The sequence below is a fragment of the Numenius arquata genome, chromosome 5 (genome assembly GCF_964106895.1).
Source record: "Numenius arquata chromosome 5, bNumArq3.hap1.1, whole genome shotgun sequence".
Lineage (NCBI taxonomy): Eukaryota > Metazoa > Chordata > Aves > Charadriiformes > Scolopacidae > Numenius > Numenius arquata.
In genome coordinates, this window is record NC_133580.1 from 57,061,714 (window position 1) to 57,079,685 (window position 17,972).

At 40.6% G+C, this 17,972-nt stretch overlaps 1 protein-coding gene across 1 annotated transcript in view; it reads left to right on the forward strand.

Annotated features, from left to right (window-relative positions):
* The window catches only part of AFAP1 (actin filament associated protein 1), a 119,447-nt gene that overhangs the window by 84,211 nt on the left and 17,264 nt on the right, over nt 1-17,972 (forward strand). Inside the window, exons 7-11 of the mRNA XM_074147202.1 lie at nt 4,794-4,886; nt 6,556-6,640; nt 12,062-12,211; nt 15,551-15,762; nt 17,247-17,392. Coding sequence (XP_074003303.1) covers nt 4,794-4,886; nt 6,556-6,640; nt 12,062-12,211; nt 15,551-15,762; nt 17,247-17,392 — 686 coding nt within the window. The remainder of the gene's footprint in view (nt 1-4,793; nt 4,887-6,555; nt 6,641-12,061; nt 12,212-15,550; nt 15,763-17,246; nt 17,393-17,972) is intronic.

Sequence of the window (17,972 nt, forward strand, 5' to 3'; positions counted from 1 at the left end):
CCTGGCTAAGATCACAAATGTAAGCTGTAGCGGATCTCAGAGCAGAGCCCAGGAGGGCTGAGACTTGATCCCTTGCTTTCACCACAAGATAGTATTCCTCTTCTCTCCTACTTGCAGATTTGGATGGAAAATTATTTAAATCATACCTAGCTCAGATTTACAGCCTAAAGGGCGGTCTGCATCTCTGCACCGCCTGGGCTGGGGATGCAGCTCCCCTTGCACGGGGTACCTCTACCCGTGCAGCAGCAATGCCTCCAGCCACCCAGTGCCTCCTTCCCTGGGCTCAGCATGATCCAGTGGCCATATATGGCAATAGGCTTCATGGCAATAATGTAGGAGAAAGGATACAGGACATGTCTTGGTTGAATATGTCAGAAAAGCATTTTAAAGGGGATATATAGGCACTAAATATAGGCTTCTTGGCTGCTACTGTGCTTAATTTCATCACCGCTTTTCTCAGACAAACATCAATAAGGCAGAAAGATGAATCTTTTCAGACTAGGGGATGCTTGAGATTGATGTTTTCCAGTACAGAAGGTTAAGGGGAATTTCTTTTTGGGACTTAAAGCATAGGCTATGATGTGAATAATTTCTGCCTTTCCTCTAATTTATCTAGGTAAACTCCTTGGGGCATTTCTTCTCTGCAAAATGCTAAGAGAGTTTTGGTCCTCTCTTAAGGAGGAGTTTGATGCTAAAATGTGTAGTGTGCAAGGGTCCAAAAGAGAGAAAAGGAAAATTTACTCATGCCAAAATGACAAAAAGTCCCAGAAAGTCAGTATTGCTCCAGCCCTGAATAAAAAGGAGTGTTTCAGGAATGAGAAATACTGAGTTAGGTCTGGAGACAAACCCTTTTCCTTCTGCTGTGTTGTGTATAAGCAGATTTCAGCTTTACCACACTCCTATCTCCGGAGTGAAGCAGCAGAGACAAGAGGCAGGGCATGCAGTCTAACATTTCTAACAGTTCCTGTGTTTGTGAAACACGTGGGTAGATGAGGAGGGGGGAGGTGGGTTGGCAGGATGGATTTCCAGCCTGGTTACATACAGAAGTGAAGCAAATGTGTAGTCAGGCCATCAGCTTTCTCCCTAATCACTTTTGAACTCGACCATACTAAAAGCCCGAGCTTCTCCTGTGAGTCTCACGAAATCCCGAGTTGAGGCGAGATGCTGTAATCACATCCCGGTGGTGAGCACAGCCTGTCGCCTGAACTCCTCCCACCGTACCCACCAGGAGAGAGGTCTGCAAGCTCCTCAAACGCAGGAAGACTCAGTCTTATTCTTTATCCAGTACCAAAGAGGTCAACTACAAGGAACCAGCTACAAATTTAGTACTTTTACTCAGAATTTGTCGGGTTTCTGTGTGGGAGGGTCTGGCTGGCAAGCAGCTGACTTTCTGCTTTTAGTGCGTAGCCTGGGCTTTTTATCTGAAGCCTGGATCCTTGAAGGTAGCTGGAGAAATCTAATTTGATTCTTCTGACTTTGCATGTAGGGTAAGTGTTTTGCCTCCAGTCACGGTGTGTCATTTAAAATATGAAGGTTTTATGGTAAATGCTAGTGCTTGTGTAGTAAGATGGTTTTAAAGACAGAAATATTTCAGACGCACCACGTGGCAGAAATTCCACTGACTTCACCCGTCACTGTCAATGCCTTGGGGCAGGGAATCTTTCCAGCTTTGTACCTGCAGATATTTCCCCTCTGTTCCTCATGTCACTGCAGTCAATGCGATACACTGGTGTATATCCTGATCCAGCTGGGGATTCAAGACCTTTCTATAACATAAATAAGGAATAGTAATATAGTTCAGGCTGCACAAGCTTTTTCCAGGTCTGCATTTGAAGATGGAAGTCTACTAATTGTAACATTGTAATGGTAATTGTGGTATTTAAAATTCTTGCAATGGAATAAGAGAAGATTATTTTGAATGTATGTAGTTTTGAGGCTATCCAAAGAAATGAAAGGTCTTCAGTTTTATGATTACATTTGCTTGTATATTTTAAATATTTGAATACATAGTCTGTTTATAATCTCAGTTTGATTTTCCTGGCAGATCACCCTCTGTCTGTGTATATGTAATGTACAAAGGCATTTGTGGTGAGAAAAAGAGAATGATTTCCCTTTTGTTATGTGTGGGAAAACTTAAACTATTAATGGAGTATGCGCCATTACAAAATATTCTCAGTACAGCCTTCTGGATTATGCCATTTTATTAAAAATAACACACTTGGGGATTCCTTTTGTTTGCTTTCTAGTTTTGGCGCCATTTAGATACATTTATTCATATTTTCACACATTTCATTGCAATGGATAAAAGTTTGCTGACCTCCTTTCCCCACTCTCTCTCACAACTATTTTTTAATGAAAATAGTGATCTTTTGTTTTCATATGACTCCAGGAGACTGCATAGAAAAAACTGACAAAAATGCAGAGTCTTGTGATTGAAATTGTGCAAGTTGGCAACACTGGTGGAATGTTTTATCCTTAAAATTTTGAGTTAAAGCTATAAGCATGTGAAAACCACATTTATAATGGCAGCTGTCTGCAAACATAATTATAGAGAGTGCATCCAGGCAACCATTATATATGAAAGGCATTTCATCCCGGTGAGCTGTAGAAGTATGAGTTTTATGCTGTGCATTGAACATAATAATATTGCACATAGAAGGTGATGAGCAAGTCTTTGCCAGTGAACCCCTTGAACCCAGATGAAGTGATGGATCCTTGAATATGCATTTACTTCAGATCTTGCCATGAACTTCCATTTGATAGTGTGTAATTTTTTTAATCAAAATTTAATTACAACCCAATTAAACACTTCAGCTTCTCCTTAAATATGTGAGGTATGATAAGAACCGGATTTACTTGAGTGCATGACTTTGCACATACTATGCAGTTAGTGCTGCCAAATCATTTCCCTCTGTTCTGTCTGTAACTCCCATTACTATCTGCCTTTGCCAAAATTAACTAACTGTGTGGTGTGAGCAGATGCTGAAAACATGAGCCATTGAATCAGGGTCATGCAGGAGACAGAAATGAACATTCCCAGAAACTACGGTCACATTTCTCTAGGAAGAAAACAGCAGTGTTATTTACACCATGCTGAGGACCAGGAACTAAAAATAAAACACCACACATTAAAAAAAAATGTTAAGATTTTGGGGAATTTAGAGCTACATTTAGCTCTAAGGTGCAAATGCTCTGCAACAGGTATATCTAAATTTTCTGTTACAAAGGACACCAAATGCCATGAAATACTGGGCTTATGTTTGTAGGGCAAGATACAGGGAAGTTGATACAGTCAAGAAAGGATGCTGAAGTGCTTTAAGATACTAGCTCAGAGATAAAAGTGTAGGTTCATTTCCCTGCTGTGCTTAGATTTTTTTTATGTGACATTGAGTGAGTGATTTAATCTTTCTTTTGTTCCTGAGTTCTCCATCTGTAAAATGGGGCTGGTGCTCTTTCTTTCGTTATGGCATATAGTGCCTGTAATTTATGATGTGCTCATGAGTTGTAGCAATAGGGTCTTTGAAAGCCCATAAACATTTGATTTGTTTAGCTTCACCCTTGAAGGAGACTTCAGTGCTGTGAAAGGACAGTTTGGTGCCATCTTTAGCTCTTTAATGGCTTCCACATCAAAATAGTTCCGATCAAAAGTGAAAAGATGTTGTTTGCTGTTTTGCTTTTCCTCTCCTTTAAAGAAATATGGATTTTGACAGTTAGCTAATTGCTGTTTTCCCTTGAACTGGGAGTTCTCTGGCCAGAGCCTCCTCTCTGCCAGCAGGGCTTGCTGTAAACAGTGTGAAAGGAGGAGCTGATTTGTAAACACATGCATGTACATGTAAAGGGGAAAGTTTGCATGTCTAGCGGTAACACTTCCAGCAGAGCAGGGTGCCTTTCTTTCTTAGCTCACTTGGCTCTACTGTACTTGCGTGGCTGCATGGCTGTAATCAGTGGTGTGGAGCTCAGCACCCCCTCAGCATGAGTCTGGATGGAGAGTCAGGGCCTGTTCTCATCAGCACAAGCAATTTCAGACTCATAATGGACTGGTGGTAACATCATGAGAGAGGAAAAACTTAATTATGCCTATAGGGAATCAACAAATGTCTTTACCCATCGCATATTTTTACATTCATATAGTTTCAGGTTTTGAAGTTCTTCAGATTCTGTCAAAACCTCAGTGAATTTGGTTCTGGATTTTTCTTTAACTTTTTAGAAGCACACTTAATGCCATTCCCATTTCTGAGAACACATTTACAACTACTTTGACGTATACCTTTATGTCAATGTGCAAGTATAATACGAAAATACCACAAAATACCACTGTGCAGTATTAACTGTACATCGATCAGCACTTCATTAGTTCTCCAACAGCAAAAAATAAGCAGCTGGGTAGTGTATTATGCAAAACTCTTATCCTTTGACATGTGGGACCTTGGATCTCATCCCACTTTTTCGTCATCATAATGAAATTAATTTGGTGGTGTCAGCTGAGTTCGTATTGCAAAACTAGCACATGGAAATAAGCAGCGTTGTTGATTTCTTCACTCAGGAGAGCCTTGGAGCTTAGCTTGTCCAGAAACTGAAACCTTCCACCTCTAGACATTATGTCTCCTCCAGGTCATACATGAAATGACTTAGGGAGGCAGCGTGGAGAAGTTGGTGTCGTGGCAGCTTGCCTGACACCTGCCAGCCTAGTAAATGTCTGTGGGATTCTCCATTCCATCTCCCTTCACATTCATATATAATTTCTATGATTTGTACTTTATAAATAATTAATAATTTTTGCCTTGTCTCCTAAGGTTATAAAAGATGTGTGCAGCAACTGTACGGGAGCGGTAGACTCTGATGGGCCATTGTCTAGTTCTCCAGTGCACAAGACAGAACTGGAAAAGGTAAAGTTATCAAAATGATGAATGCAAAATTCATGGTGATTACTTATTATAGACACACTACTAGGCATGGCATGGTTTAGAGGATGTTCAGACCACAAAGATGAAAAAGAATTTAGGTTCTGGATTTCATGCATTAACTTTTTCATGGTAGACCATTTTCTGGGGCAATCTCCAATAACTCGTGCTGACTTGTGCTACTGTTTTATACTATTAGCACTTGTGTGTCTGGGTACGTGCACACATCCTACAGAATTAAGACTTCTGCCATGTCTATTCATGTGGTCACAAACAACCAGCAGACTGGCTTGTATCCATTACCCATTATCCTCTTTAGCCATTATCCTCATTAGCCATTTAGGGTGCAGACTAAGCAGGTCTGATACGTGTGCTGTGATGCAGAGACACTTGGTTAAGTGCAAAGGGCAAGCAGGGATGTGAGCCTGAGGGAAAAATAGCTGGAGATTGTACAACAGTTTTAAGGGAAAGTCTTTTGTTTTTGAGACTTTAGTTCTTGAAGAGCTCCCCGGGCATGCTGAGGTCACTGTTTTGGCAGACCCTTGCAAGCATTCGTGCCTCAACACAGAAACTTGACTATTCACATGTGGTTGTCTCTGCTGCCTTGACTCAGCAGGATATGAGTGCAAGAATTAGGAAGGAGAGCCCTGCAGTGAACAATCAGTACGTTAACAGCACCAATTTAAGCCCCATCTCTGTTAAGGCATCCATATGAACAGACCCATTTGCACACCCTGCTTAAAAATCCCACTGACAAAAGTTTCGTCACCCAATGGCAAATTCTACCCTCGTGGTAGAAGGATGCTACAGTCAGTGGTGTTACGTTGCATTGATCCTGGGATAGTAAGTGCAATGCGTTTTCCATGACAGCTCAGACCTCCTGATTCCACAAGACAAAAGCTGTTTGCTTGCACACACCTGCAGAATATTAAGAAAGTAACTGAAAGTGTCATAAAATAGTTGTTTTCTAAGATGCATGCCATGAAAAAGGGTAGCAAACCTTCTCATTTGTTTCTTTTTGGGATAATCCATACACCTTCTTCATGGCTTCAGTGCTCATGAATAATGTGGTTACCAAAACTGTGCCAACATAAGCTCTTTACCACATCATCCTGTAGCTTGTATGCAACCATTACAGAATAATCAGTGCTAAAAAAGTATTTCAAAAGCCTCTGTTTTGCAGATATTGAAAGTACTGAAGCACCATGTAGGAATGAACTATTTTCTGATAAGTTGTAATTCTAAATACATATGTGAAACATTTTTAAAAGAAATAATTTAAAAATTATTCTTATCTGACCCGTGTAATTGTTCATTGCTGATCAGATCAATAAATAGCAACATTTATAGTCTGGAAATTAATTTAAAATATATTGTGTAATAAAAGTTATTGAATTATGATTGTTTCACTGTTTTGACTGTACTTTCAAATATATACCTCTCTTGTGGTTTCTGTGGTTTTCTAAAGCCTATATGGCAATGTAAAAAAAACTTCTAAAACTGAATTTTTCACTATCTTCTATTTGTCTTCCAAGTAGGTGAGACCTTGAAATGTGTTATATTTCACAGTAAGCATACTTTTAAAGTGACTCATGACACTTCATTTGGCAATGGTGCCAACATTGTATGTCAACTAATCTCTTTGTCACTGCAGAAGTTGTCATCTGAGAGGCCAAGCTCAGATGGGGAGGGTGCTGTGGAAAATGGCATCACTACCGTGTGCAATGGAAAAGAACAAGGTACGTCTCAGATGCAGAGATGCTTGGTGTAAATAATAGGTACATATAGAGAGCAATAGGTAGTGAAATACCTGGCTTTTGTCTTTTAAAAATAGGTAGTAAAGTTTTTGAATATTTTTATTGGGGTTAGATTTAACTTGAAAGCTGAATTATGTTGAGTGAATCCTTAAAATTTTGCAGTAACAGAAGGCATTTGATGTTATCATTGTGCAGGTAAAATCAATATAATTGGTATAAGAAAACAATATAAAAGTTTTGATTTAGCCTTTTCTGTGTTCAGAAAGACAGTTTCTCAGAGCTTGGGTGACCACTGTAGGCAACTAACAATTTCTTTTTTTAACTGTAACTGTATAGTGGCAACATAAATTGTGCGTGTATAGCTTCGAAGCAAAAAAAGCTATCACTGAGTAGGAGGAAAGTCATGCGTATTTTATATATATATGTATGTATACACATACATACAATTTATATATATGTCTGTTTACACAGATACATATATGAAAAACTATTATGTGTAATTATTAACATACTAAAATATATATAATCATGTAATATCAGTGGGTTTGTGAGCATATATGTATATAATCTTACATATGCTACTTGGGAGCCATGCATGTTTTGTAGTCCTTACAATCTAACAGGGGCACATCCCAAACCCAGTGGGAATTTTGTCTGAGTTATATCTAAAAATCTCAACCCCTATGATCTCTTCCCCATCTCCCTCTCTGCTCCCCAAAGCGAAAGAAATTCTGTGACTTTGTTAACTTGCCATAGAGCAACGGTATCCTTCAGATAAGACATTTTTCTGCTGCTGTCAGGCTGAAGGGTAACGTGAGCTGCAGCGAGCACAATGTCAATACTGGCCTTGGTGCCAGCGCTGTCTCGCCTTTTGACTCATTTCCTTTATCTTTTCCCTGGGTCATTTTCCAGCATTTCCTGACTATACAGATCTCTGACATACCCAATGGTATGGAACAACGTCAGGTTTTGCAGTGTCTAGAAGTCATGGTACGTGGTTAGATTTCACCCTATAAAATCTTCTACTAAGCTTTCAAAAAGCACACCACTGTTTTAGCCTCTGACACCTGCTGAGAAACATCTGTGACCCAAAAGCTGTGTTGTCCATGATATCCAAAAGTGCCTGAAGGCTCAGGTGCCTTATGGGAGACATGATGATAGAGCGTGTGCTGCTGGAAACCCCCCCCAGCTTAGATGTCTCAAGAAGGGTAATTAAAAATACCAGTTGCTTTTGAAAATTGTTTCCTTCAGTATGTAGTAATAAAAATAATAGGCATTTATGACTGCAAGGAAATTAAAATATCCCTGGCATCATTTTAAGTGGTTCTGGATGAAGTTACACTATTTTTTCGAACAATGGATAGTAAATGCTTAAGGGAGTACGTGGGACGGGAGACTCCGGAGAGCAGGCATCTCCAGCTGTCACCCGTCAGCCAGCCTCTACTCTGCTCTTAACCAGCTGCTCGTTTTGCTGTGGGGAAGGAAACGAGAAGAAAAGGCTTTTGTGACAAAAAATCACTGGCTGTCAGGCAATCGGTGTATTCTTTAGACTCAAAAAGATTAAGTCATGAAGGCCTTATTTCTGCTGCCTCTTAGTTCTGCAGAATAAAACAGCAGTGTGAAGGGAAGATATAACAGGAAAACATTAAAAAAAGCACTGAAATGGGCTTATTCCGCTGTGTTCCTGCTGCTGAGGTTGGTTCTTTTGGGCTTCTGTCTCAGAGAGATGAGTTTTTCTCAATATCTGGTTGGTTGGTTTTTTCAATACTTTTCATCTCCTACCCACTCAACAGCGACAGTCAGTCATTGGCTTCTTCTGCGTGAGATGGAAACCTGTCTGCTGCCAGGTGCTGCCTTTGGGTCTTCCCTTGGGTGTGTCATGAGCAGATGGGATGGGTGGCCATCCTCCCTCAAACACAGGAGCTCGTTGCATGTTTAAGAGCACAATATAAGTTGTGAACACCCCTGCCTTAAGAAGAGAGAATTAGACCTTTGCTTGCACACTGGTGAACAGCAATCCACGCCTGAAAAGCTGCCGTTTCCCCTCAGCACCACATGCAGCAGGTGACAGATCTGTACGGTCTTGGCTACAATTTCTAAATAATGCTCCATGATTGCTAACAATTAAACTAAATATGATAAATTATCCCATTGTGAGTCCCAAACTGCTTCTCTATTTCTGTGCATTCTTCTTCCCAGCTCATGAATTCATAGAGTCTGTTTTCCTGTGAACATTTGGTCCTTTTTTTTCCGCCTCAGTTTACACAAGTCCATAACCGTTAAATGTTCCCTGTTGCAAAGGGAATTGATATGTCAGGGATAAAGTTACAGCAGCTCAATCAGCAGCTATCCTAAATGTACTTTTCACCAAAATCATGTATCAGGGCAAGTTGATGGATAATTTTGCTACACTGACAGTTAGCAGAGAGACTGCTGCTCTGTTGATGGAATCCAAATTAGGCTGAATGCAATTTCTGAAAGTTTGTTTCGTTTTGTTTGTTGCATTTTGCAAATAAAGGGTCTTCTTTTCTGACTCTGTTCACTCTTAGAAACTTTTATTTTATTTTATTTTTCAACAAGTTTGTTAGGATTTTAGTCAGGTAGGCACTTTAAAAATTATAACCATAGTCCTTGCCATGTTACTTTTCAGCAGATCAACATGTCTCAGTGCACGGAGCTGTAATATTACTAATATTGTATTAAGTTGAAGGAAACACAGACTGGATGTGAGCAAAATACCCCTTTTCAGCAGAGCTTTTTCTTTAAGCCTGCGTGATCACAATAATTGCCAATTCCTAAGCATTGAATGCTTATACTGATACCACTAATTTAATTGTTAGTAGTTAATTTATAAGTCTTGTCTGTCTAAAAGGCCCATTGTGCTAAGATACCTTAACCTAATTGCACATGGCAGGGGCATTTTTGCTAGGCAAGCCTAGTCTGTCTGTGTTGTATACTTAATTGTTGCGGTATTTTGAGGTAAGTGTTTAGGAACAATGAAGGATCATCTGGCTGGATTTTTATTCTCGTGTATATGAGCTAAATTTTTATGCAGATAGCTCAGTCATACTGATAAATTAGATGACGACTGGTGTGGAAAGAGACCTTCAGCTTGATTACAGCTGGCTACACTGCTGCACACATGAAGTCCTACGGAGATGAGCCAGGGGCTCCTGAGGTAATAGGAGCCAACAAGGAAACACCAGGGAAATACCTCAAAGGATTTAAGGGGTGCTCCTCTAAAAGGGTGACAGGGCTGGCAGCCCAGGTGAAGTGCCTCTACACCAATGCTGAAGGCAACAAACAAGAGGAGCCGCAAACCATTGTGCAGCAGGAAAACTATGAAAAAGTTTCTATAAATACATGAACAACAAAAGGAGGTCTGAGCACAATCTCCATCCTCTATTGAATGCGGGGGAGAAACATAGGGACAAAGGATGAGGAAAAGGCTGAGGTACTTAATGCCTTCTTTGTCTCAGTCTTTAATAATAAGACCAGTTGTTCTCTGGGCACCCAGCCCCCTGAGCTGGAAGACAGGGACAGGGAGCAGAATGAAGCCCTTATAATCCAAGGGGAAATGTTTAGCGACCTGCTACACCACTTAAACATACACAGGTCTATGGGGCCAGGTGGGATCCATCCAAGGGTACTTGAGGGAGCTGACAGAAGTGCTCACCAGGCCACTTTCCATCATTTATCAGTAGTCACGGCTAAACAGGAGTTCCCAGCTGACTGGAAGTTAGCAAATGTGGTGCCCATCTACAAGAAGGGCGGGAAGGAGGATCTGGGGAACTACAGGCCTGTTAGTCTGACCTCAGTGCCAGGAAAGGTTATGGAGCAGATCATGTTGAGTGCCATCACATGGCGCATACAGGACAACCAGCTGATCAGGCCCAGTCAGCATGGATTCTTGAAAGGCAGGTCCTGCGTGACTAACCTGATCTCCTTCTATGATAGAGTGACACACTTAGTGGATGAGGGAAAAGCTGTGGATGTTGTTTACCTGGACTTTAGTAAAGCCTTTGATGCCCTTTCCCACAGCATACTCCTGGAGAAACTGGCTGCTTATGGCTTGGACAGGTGTACTCTTTGCTGTGTTAAAAAACTGTCTGGATGGCCAGGCCCAAAGAGTTGTGGTGAATGGAGTTGAATCCAGTTGGCAGCTGGTCGCAAGTGGTGTTCCCCAGGGCTCAGTGTTAGGGCCAGTTCTGTTTAATAGCTTTATCAATGATCTGGATGAGGGGGTTGAGCGCACCCCCCAGTAAGTTTGTGGACGACACTAAGTTGGGCAGGAGTGTTGATCTACTTGAGTAGAAGGCTCTACAGAGGGATCTGGACAGGATGGATCAATGGGCCAAGGCCAATTGTATGAGGTTCAACAAGGCCAAGTGCCAGGTCCTGCACTTGGGTCACAACAACCCCATGCAGCGTTACAAGTTTGGGGAAGAGTGACTGGAAAGCTGCCTGGCAGAATAGGACCTGGGGGTGTTGGTCGACAGGAGCTGAATATGAGCCAGCAGTGTTCCCAGGTGGCCAAGAAGGCCAACAGCATCCTGGCTTGTGTCAGGAACAGTGTGGTGAGTAGGACTAGGGAAGTGATCATCCCCCCCGTACTCAGCACTGGTGAGGCTGCACCTCAAATACTATGTTCAATTTTGGGCCCCTCACTACAAGAAAGACATTGAGGTGCTGGAGCATTTCCAGAGAAGGGCAACGAAGGTGGTGAGGGGTCTGGAGAACAAGTCTTATGAGGAGTGGCTGAGGGAGCTGGGGTTGTTTAGCCTGGATAAAAGGAGGCTGAGGGGAGACCTTATTGCTCTCTACAACTGCCTGAAATAATGTTGTAGTGAGGGGAAGGTCAATCTCTTGTTCTAAGTAACAAGAGATAGGACAAGAGGAAACTGCCTCAAGTTGCACCAGGGGAGGTTTAGATTGGATATTAGGAAAAATTTCTTCACCAAAAGGGTTGTCAAGCACTGGAACAGGCTGCCCAGGGAAGTGGTTGAGTCACCATCCCTGGAGGCATTTAAAAGATGTGTAGACATGGTGCTGAGGGACATGGTTTAGTGGTGGACTTGGCGGTGCTAGGTTAATAGTTGGACCCAATGATCTTAAAGGTCTTTTCCAACCTAAACAATTCTATGATTAGATTAAATTAAATTAGAAGCTTTATTTTTGTTTTTCTTATCCTTCTGAGTGCCATGATTTTTGTAGCACAGAGGTTATTTATAGGCATCCACATTAGAGAGAGCATATAATGTTTATCTCATTGCAGTCTGCAACTTTTGTACAAGTGTTCATCTTGCACAGGATTGTTTGTCTGAACTGCTATTTTTTTTCAGGTTCTCTCTATTCATTGTTAATTTAAACACACTAAAATACACACTTCTGCTTTCTTAATAGTGAAGCGGAAAAAAAGTTCAAAATCAGAAGCCAAGGGCACTGTGACTAAAGTAACAGGGAAAAAAATAACGAAGATCATTGGTTTAGGAAAGAAAAAGCCATCAACAGATGAACAGACCTCATCAGCTGAAGAAGATGTTCCAACATGTGGTAAATGATTTCTCTCCTTGAGTCTTTAATGCAAACTGTGACTAAAACTTTATAAAATTCTAGCCTAGAAATTCCTCTAAAATTGCTTTTGCTGCTATAGTTCTTCCCTCAACATAAGAAGGATGCACTTGGGCTGAAAAAGGAGTAGAGTAATCAAGAGCTTATCATTTGAAAAGAGACTAAAAGCACTTGACTTTTCAAATAAAATGGTAGCGCAAGCTTAGAAGGAGCCTTTGCAAAGGTGGGGGCCAGAAAAATTGCTCTTTGCAAAGCTGAAGGGGAAGAGAACCATGGACAAAAAATAGAAAGAAACAAGAGCCGTTTTCAAACAAATGGATATACAATTAATATAGGCTGGACTATGAAATAGATTTGGGCTAGGAATTAAAAGAACATTCTTGGGAAAGGGAACAGGTCTTTTTATGTTGGATCACGGTGAGGTTTTATGGGGCAGCAATCAAGACAGCAGTCAACTGGCCTCAGCCAAAGTGATTTCAGTTTAATTGTGGGTTCCTAAAGCGGTGCGTATCGGGCAAAACTTGAATGAAGTTACAAATTTCTAGTAAGCTATTTTAACTCCTAATGTTGGTCAGTCCATATGACAGCTGTAGTGCTTGGCAGCAGCAAGCAAATATACAAAAAGGTGTGCAGAAAATGCTTATGTTTTGTATCTTAGCTGTTAATGTTTGCTCACAATTCAGGCCTTTGTGCAATGCCCTTAGCTGATGTCCTCACAGCTCTGGTATTTTCAAACAATGCAGTGTATTTACGTTCTCCTGTTTGCTTTCTGGTGCTCCTGTATTAAGTAACACTTCCATTCGTGAATAACGTTGAACCCACCCTTCTCCCAATCCCTTCCAAAAAAGATTTCCATAGGAAGAAAGCTGTGAAGCAGTTGCACCAGATTCTGAATTTGGATTTGCCTTTTACCCTTTAATTGAGTAGTAAAACCTTGGGAAACAGAAATCTGTGATTAGGCAGCAGTTGGCAGAACCCTTCGGTGCATGCAGTGTGACAGATGCTTGCCCAGTGTGAAAGAAGCAGATCCATGGACCGCCATTGAGAACTTCATAGATCACAGGTGGCTCTCAAGCCACACTTTGGGTATCATTCACATAAGCAATCTTTGATTAAATAAGTGTGTGTATATATGTCTATACCTCAGCTAAGTACAGATGTGATTTGTCAACCAAAAGAGCAGCTGGGAAAAGCTGTGTCCAGCCAGATGCATTGTCCAAAGCATCTGGCTTCCATAAAAACTCAAACTTCCGGGGTCTCATAGTCCATTGATTATTCTGTATTATGTGAGACGTTAACCACAGCTGTACAGTCTAATTCCTAGTATTTCTATCATTATTTTGGATAGGGACATAAATACAGACGTTACTATTGCCTGCATTTGGCTCTACTCTACACCACTTGCAGATTTTGTAAGAAAATATATAAGTTTCTAGGCTTTGGTCATTGCAGGAAGTCTTTGCAGGAGTTTCTCACCACCAGAAATCTGGCTCAGTGCAATGCCCTCTGGGAGGTTGCTCCAAAGTTGAAGGCTTTTACATGTTTAAAGGGCTCTACCTCCCATGAACAAAGGGAAAAGCCCAGTGAGGCGGTAGGGGACACCCAGCTAGAGTGGAAAATGAAACCCACCTGCACTGGGAGTCATCACGAGCTCTTCCCTACAGCATCACTGGTCTTTGGCTGCCTGGGCTAAGCTGAAGTGCTAATGCCCCAACTGGGAACACACTCAAGGCATTTTGGTCATGTCAACTGCTGAAGTTTTAAGTAGAGATATGTGGGAGGAAAAGCATAGGATCCTACTTATTTCAAGTGAAGTAGGAGGGTTTGGAAGAGCTTTTCTGAGAGGTGCTCTGGGAGCAGAGGGGAAAAACAAATACTGCCCAAAAAAAAAAGGACTTGCACTCCAAAACAAGCCAGCTGGCTTGCACGTGAAGGGCTTTCCATTTCTAGGGATTAATAGCATAATGCAGAGCTATAGAGGGTTTTGTTACAGGATGAGGGAGGAGAGCTGGAGAGTGTGATCATCACAAGGAGCCAAAATCAGAGGATTGTGCACATCCTCCTTTTTTATGGCACCTTCCAAGATGTGCGCAATTCTGATCTGCTATATCCTGTTGGATCAAGCTTTGACGTTGGAACCATAATGTTGGAAGGGAAACCCAGAAAAATTAATGATAAGTCATAGTTTTAATGAAAACCAAAGAGATAGCTATCCAACAGGATTAAATGAAAATCAGACCTGAGATAGAAGACAATTTTTTACATCGATTCTGGCCTGTGCAAGATATCATTTGTTTCCCTCTTCATAGCCTGTTTGGAACCAGCAACATGCTGGATTCATGTACCGTCCGTAATATGGAAGGAAAAGATTTTAATTTTTTTTTTTCATTCCCAAACTAAATAAGGCAGGAAAATTGGGCGTTATCTTGATTTTAAGGTTTGAGTCTGGAATGATTGTTGCTGTGGTACAGAGAAGGAAAAACACAAAACACTGCCCATTTAGTGATATTATATGCCTAGACACTGTATCTGATATAGAGCATGATAAGAAAAGTGGGGTTTTTAAAGGCAATTTGTTCATGAAATTTGAGTTTTTGTAAGAGTACTGTATTATCCCAGGGAAAGAAAAAGATCTTTGTTAAAGTTTAGTTGAATTTCAGATATATATTTACTTCTTGAATTTTAAACTGATAAGAATTTTATTTTTATTGGCATCGGTAGCAATCTTTTAAATTTTGCTTTAAAAATGTTGCAAACCAAACCTGAATTCCTCTTTCCAAATTAAATGAGAACATAAAACATCAATGCTTAGTAATTCTTTAGAACACTGATTTTGGATGTTGCAGAAGGTAGTTATTCACCTAATTATATAATATGAGCTGTGATTTTCCCAGGAAATTTCAGTCAGACACAGTTATCAAAGGCATTACACATGGAGAAGGTGAGTCTTCTGTATGAGCACACTGGCTGTGTATGTACCTTTATGTCACTGTCTCTCTCCCATTCTTACTAAAGTCCTAGGGATCAGCGTGCTCCTGCTTAACCAACCACTGCAGTGAATAAAGAACAGCCGTTTGCACGTGAGCAGGATCACATCTTTATATGCTTTTTTTTTCCCTAGATTATTGGCACACTGAAATTTTTCATTAAAACAAGTGGGGCAGGGTCATTTACTTGTCTTCCTAAAATCCATCTGGACTTTCTATTATAAGAGGAATAACTTGTTTAAGTGCTAGCGTTACATTGAAAAGTAAGTTTCTTTTTTTTTCTCTTTTCAAAAAAAGTCAGGAGTAAAATATCTCACGTTTCATTTTATTGCAGGATATCTCAACGTGCTCTCAAATAACCGTTGGCGTGAGCGCTGGTGCAGAGTGAAAGATAATAAACTCATTTTCCACAAGGACAGGACAGATTTGAAGACGCACATTGTTTCTATCCCTCTCCGTGGCTGCGAAGTCATCCCAGGACTGGATTCGAAGCATCCCCTGACCTTCCGCCTGCTCCGAAATGGGCAGGAGGTCGCTGTGCTCGAGGTGTGGTGGTTGCTAATGGCTATGACTTGTAGGAACACCAACAAGTTAAATTGGAGGAGCACTTTCATACAACCTGGCCATTCACAAAAATCTTTGGAATAATATTATTGCAGAGCTGGATAATAAATACTGGAAGGAGAAATGTAATATTGAGAGTTGTAGGCAAAGAGAGAACTGAGATTTAATGCAGTTCAGAAATCTCAGTAGGATGCTTTCCTCTACACTGACCTTCCCTTGACCTGCTACTAAAATATCCCTGCTCCTTCTCTATATGCACTTTCACATCAGGAATATAATTACTTTGGGTAAATAACTTAGCAATAATTAAATAATGGATCACTGTTGATGGAAACTCTAGAGCTCTTAGCTCTCATTTGTCTGCTACTTATGTGAACCACTTTTGCTCAGCCTGTATCCGTATTAAGGTACTTCTGCAGTAAGAAAATAAAGCGTGCCAGCATCCTGATGAGTCTCTTCACACACCACAGGTGTAGACACTGGCACACTCCTCACACTACAAAAGTCATACCTTCATCTGTGTTAGGTGGGTCAGGATTTGTGGGGGGGCTTTATTCATCATATTTTGAAAGCTGAAATGAGAAGACACTTAACACCAAGTATAATATAAAGCCAAATATAAGTATAATAACAAGGAGGCAACCTTTTGCTTTCAGTGGCAGGATGGACACTTTGACAGCTTTGACTTTCTGACTGCAGGTCACGATAGTCTCCTGTCCTTGCAACCAGGCCTGCTGTATCTGAGCAGTTAAGAGAAGCTGAAAAAACTAGAAAGCAGCTCAAGGAACTATGAAAGGCAATGAAATAATAAAAAAAGAACAAGAAATTTAGAAACTGCACAGTTTCTTTTACCTCCTTTTCTCCATTATTTATTTTGCTACTGTTTCACTTTGCAATTGGTGACTTGAAGCAAAATATGAAAAGTTAAAAATTATTGTAATAGTATTCATGTTTGTACTTGAGCAATTAGGAAAATGAATGGCATCATCTAGACAAATGTATTGGAATTTTTCAAAAGCAACATTAAAATCTCTTCTACAATTTCACTTCCCACCATCCCCCTCATTTCTGCTTAGCACTAACATTTTCTTCTCAGGTAAAATCCCCAATCCAACCTAGGAAAATAATTCTGTTATAGCCTTCAATTTTCTGAAGTCTAAAATAAGAATGACTTGAATCTAAGTCTATTAGCCTTAAATAATTATTTTTTCTTCGTTTTTGGAGATTGCCCACATTATGCTCATAAGTTATGATGTAATACATAGCTTACTTAAAGTTCACTACTTCTAGCAAAGCAGATTTAATAAGAAATCCTGGGGTTTCTAGGAGTTCAGCAGAGATAAACCAGAGCCTCTCATACAATGTGTTAGCAATTTGTCAGCCAAGAAGAATGCGCCGTTTTGAAATAATGCTTAGCTCAGTGGCAGACTAAAGACCTGACGTACATTCTTGCCCTTTCCTCACAGGCATCCTCCTCTGAAGACATGGGCAGGTGGATAGGAATTTTGCTGGCGGAAACAGGGTCTTCGACAGACCCCGGAGCTCTGCATTACGACTACATCGACGTGGAAATGACGGCAAGCGTCATCCAGGCGGCCAAACAGACTTTCTGGTGAGAGACGTTCAACTACCCGGGTGTTTCCAGTACTCTGGGAATTTATATCTGTATGTTAACTCCCGTGCCAAGACAGCTTATCAAGATCCACCTCCTCCTTTGCCAGATATTGAACTCCTGAAGTGTTTCAGCATCGCAGCATGTTAGATGTGTTTATGATTATCGTGTTGGCATCCTGCTAAGTTCTGTAAAAGATGCAGACACCATCCAACTTTACCCAAATCTTTACTCATTTTTTCAGTAAGTCTTCTTACCAAGTGCTATTTGATAAGAACTATACCTGGAAGAGGAGAAATATCCTGAAATAAGCAGCTACGTGGTTCACATTTATCTATTGGCTGTATTTGCTGTGCATATAGCCAATGTGTACAGCATATATTGGCCAGTATATGCTGTACACTAAAAATGTATAGGGAATTTAAGTCTTGGATAGTCACATTCTGAGTGTTTTCTTCTCAAGTTCTTTATGATTAATTAAAAACTTCATCAAGCTCACACCAGTCCAATTAATTTCTGGGTTTTAATTTAGAAGGTGGAAATTGGGAATGTGTCTAGGGCGCAGCATGAAAACTCTGTT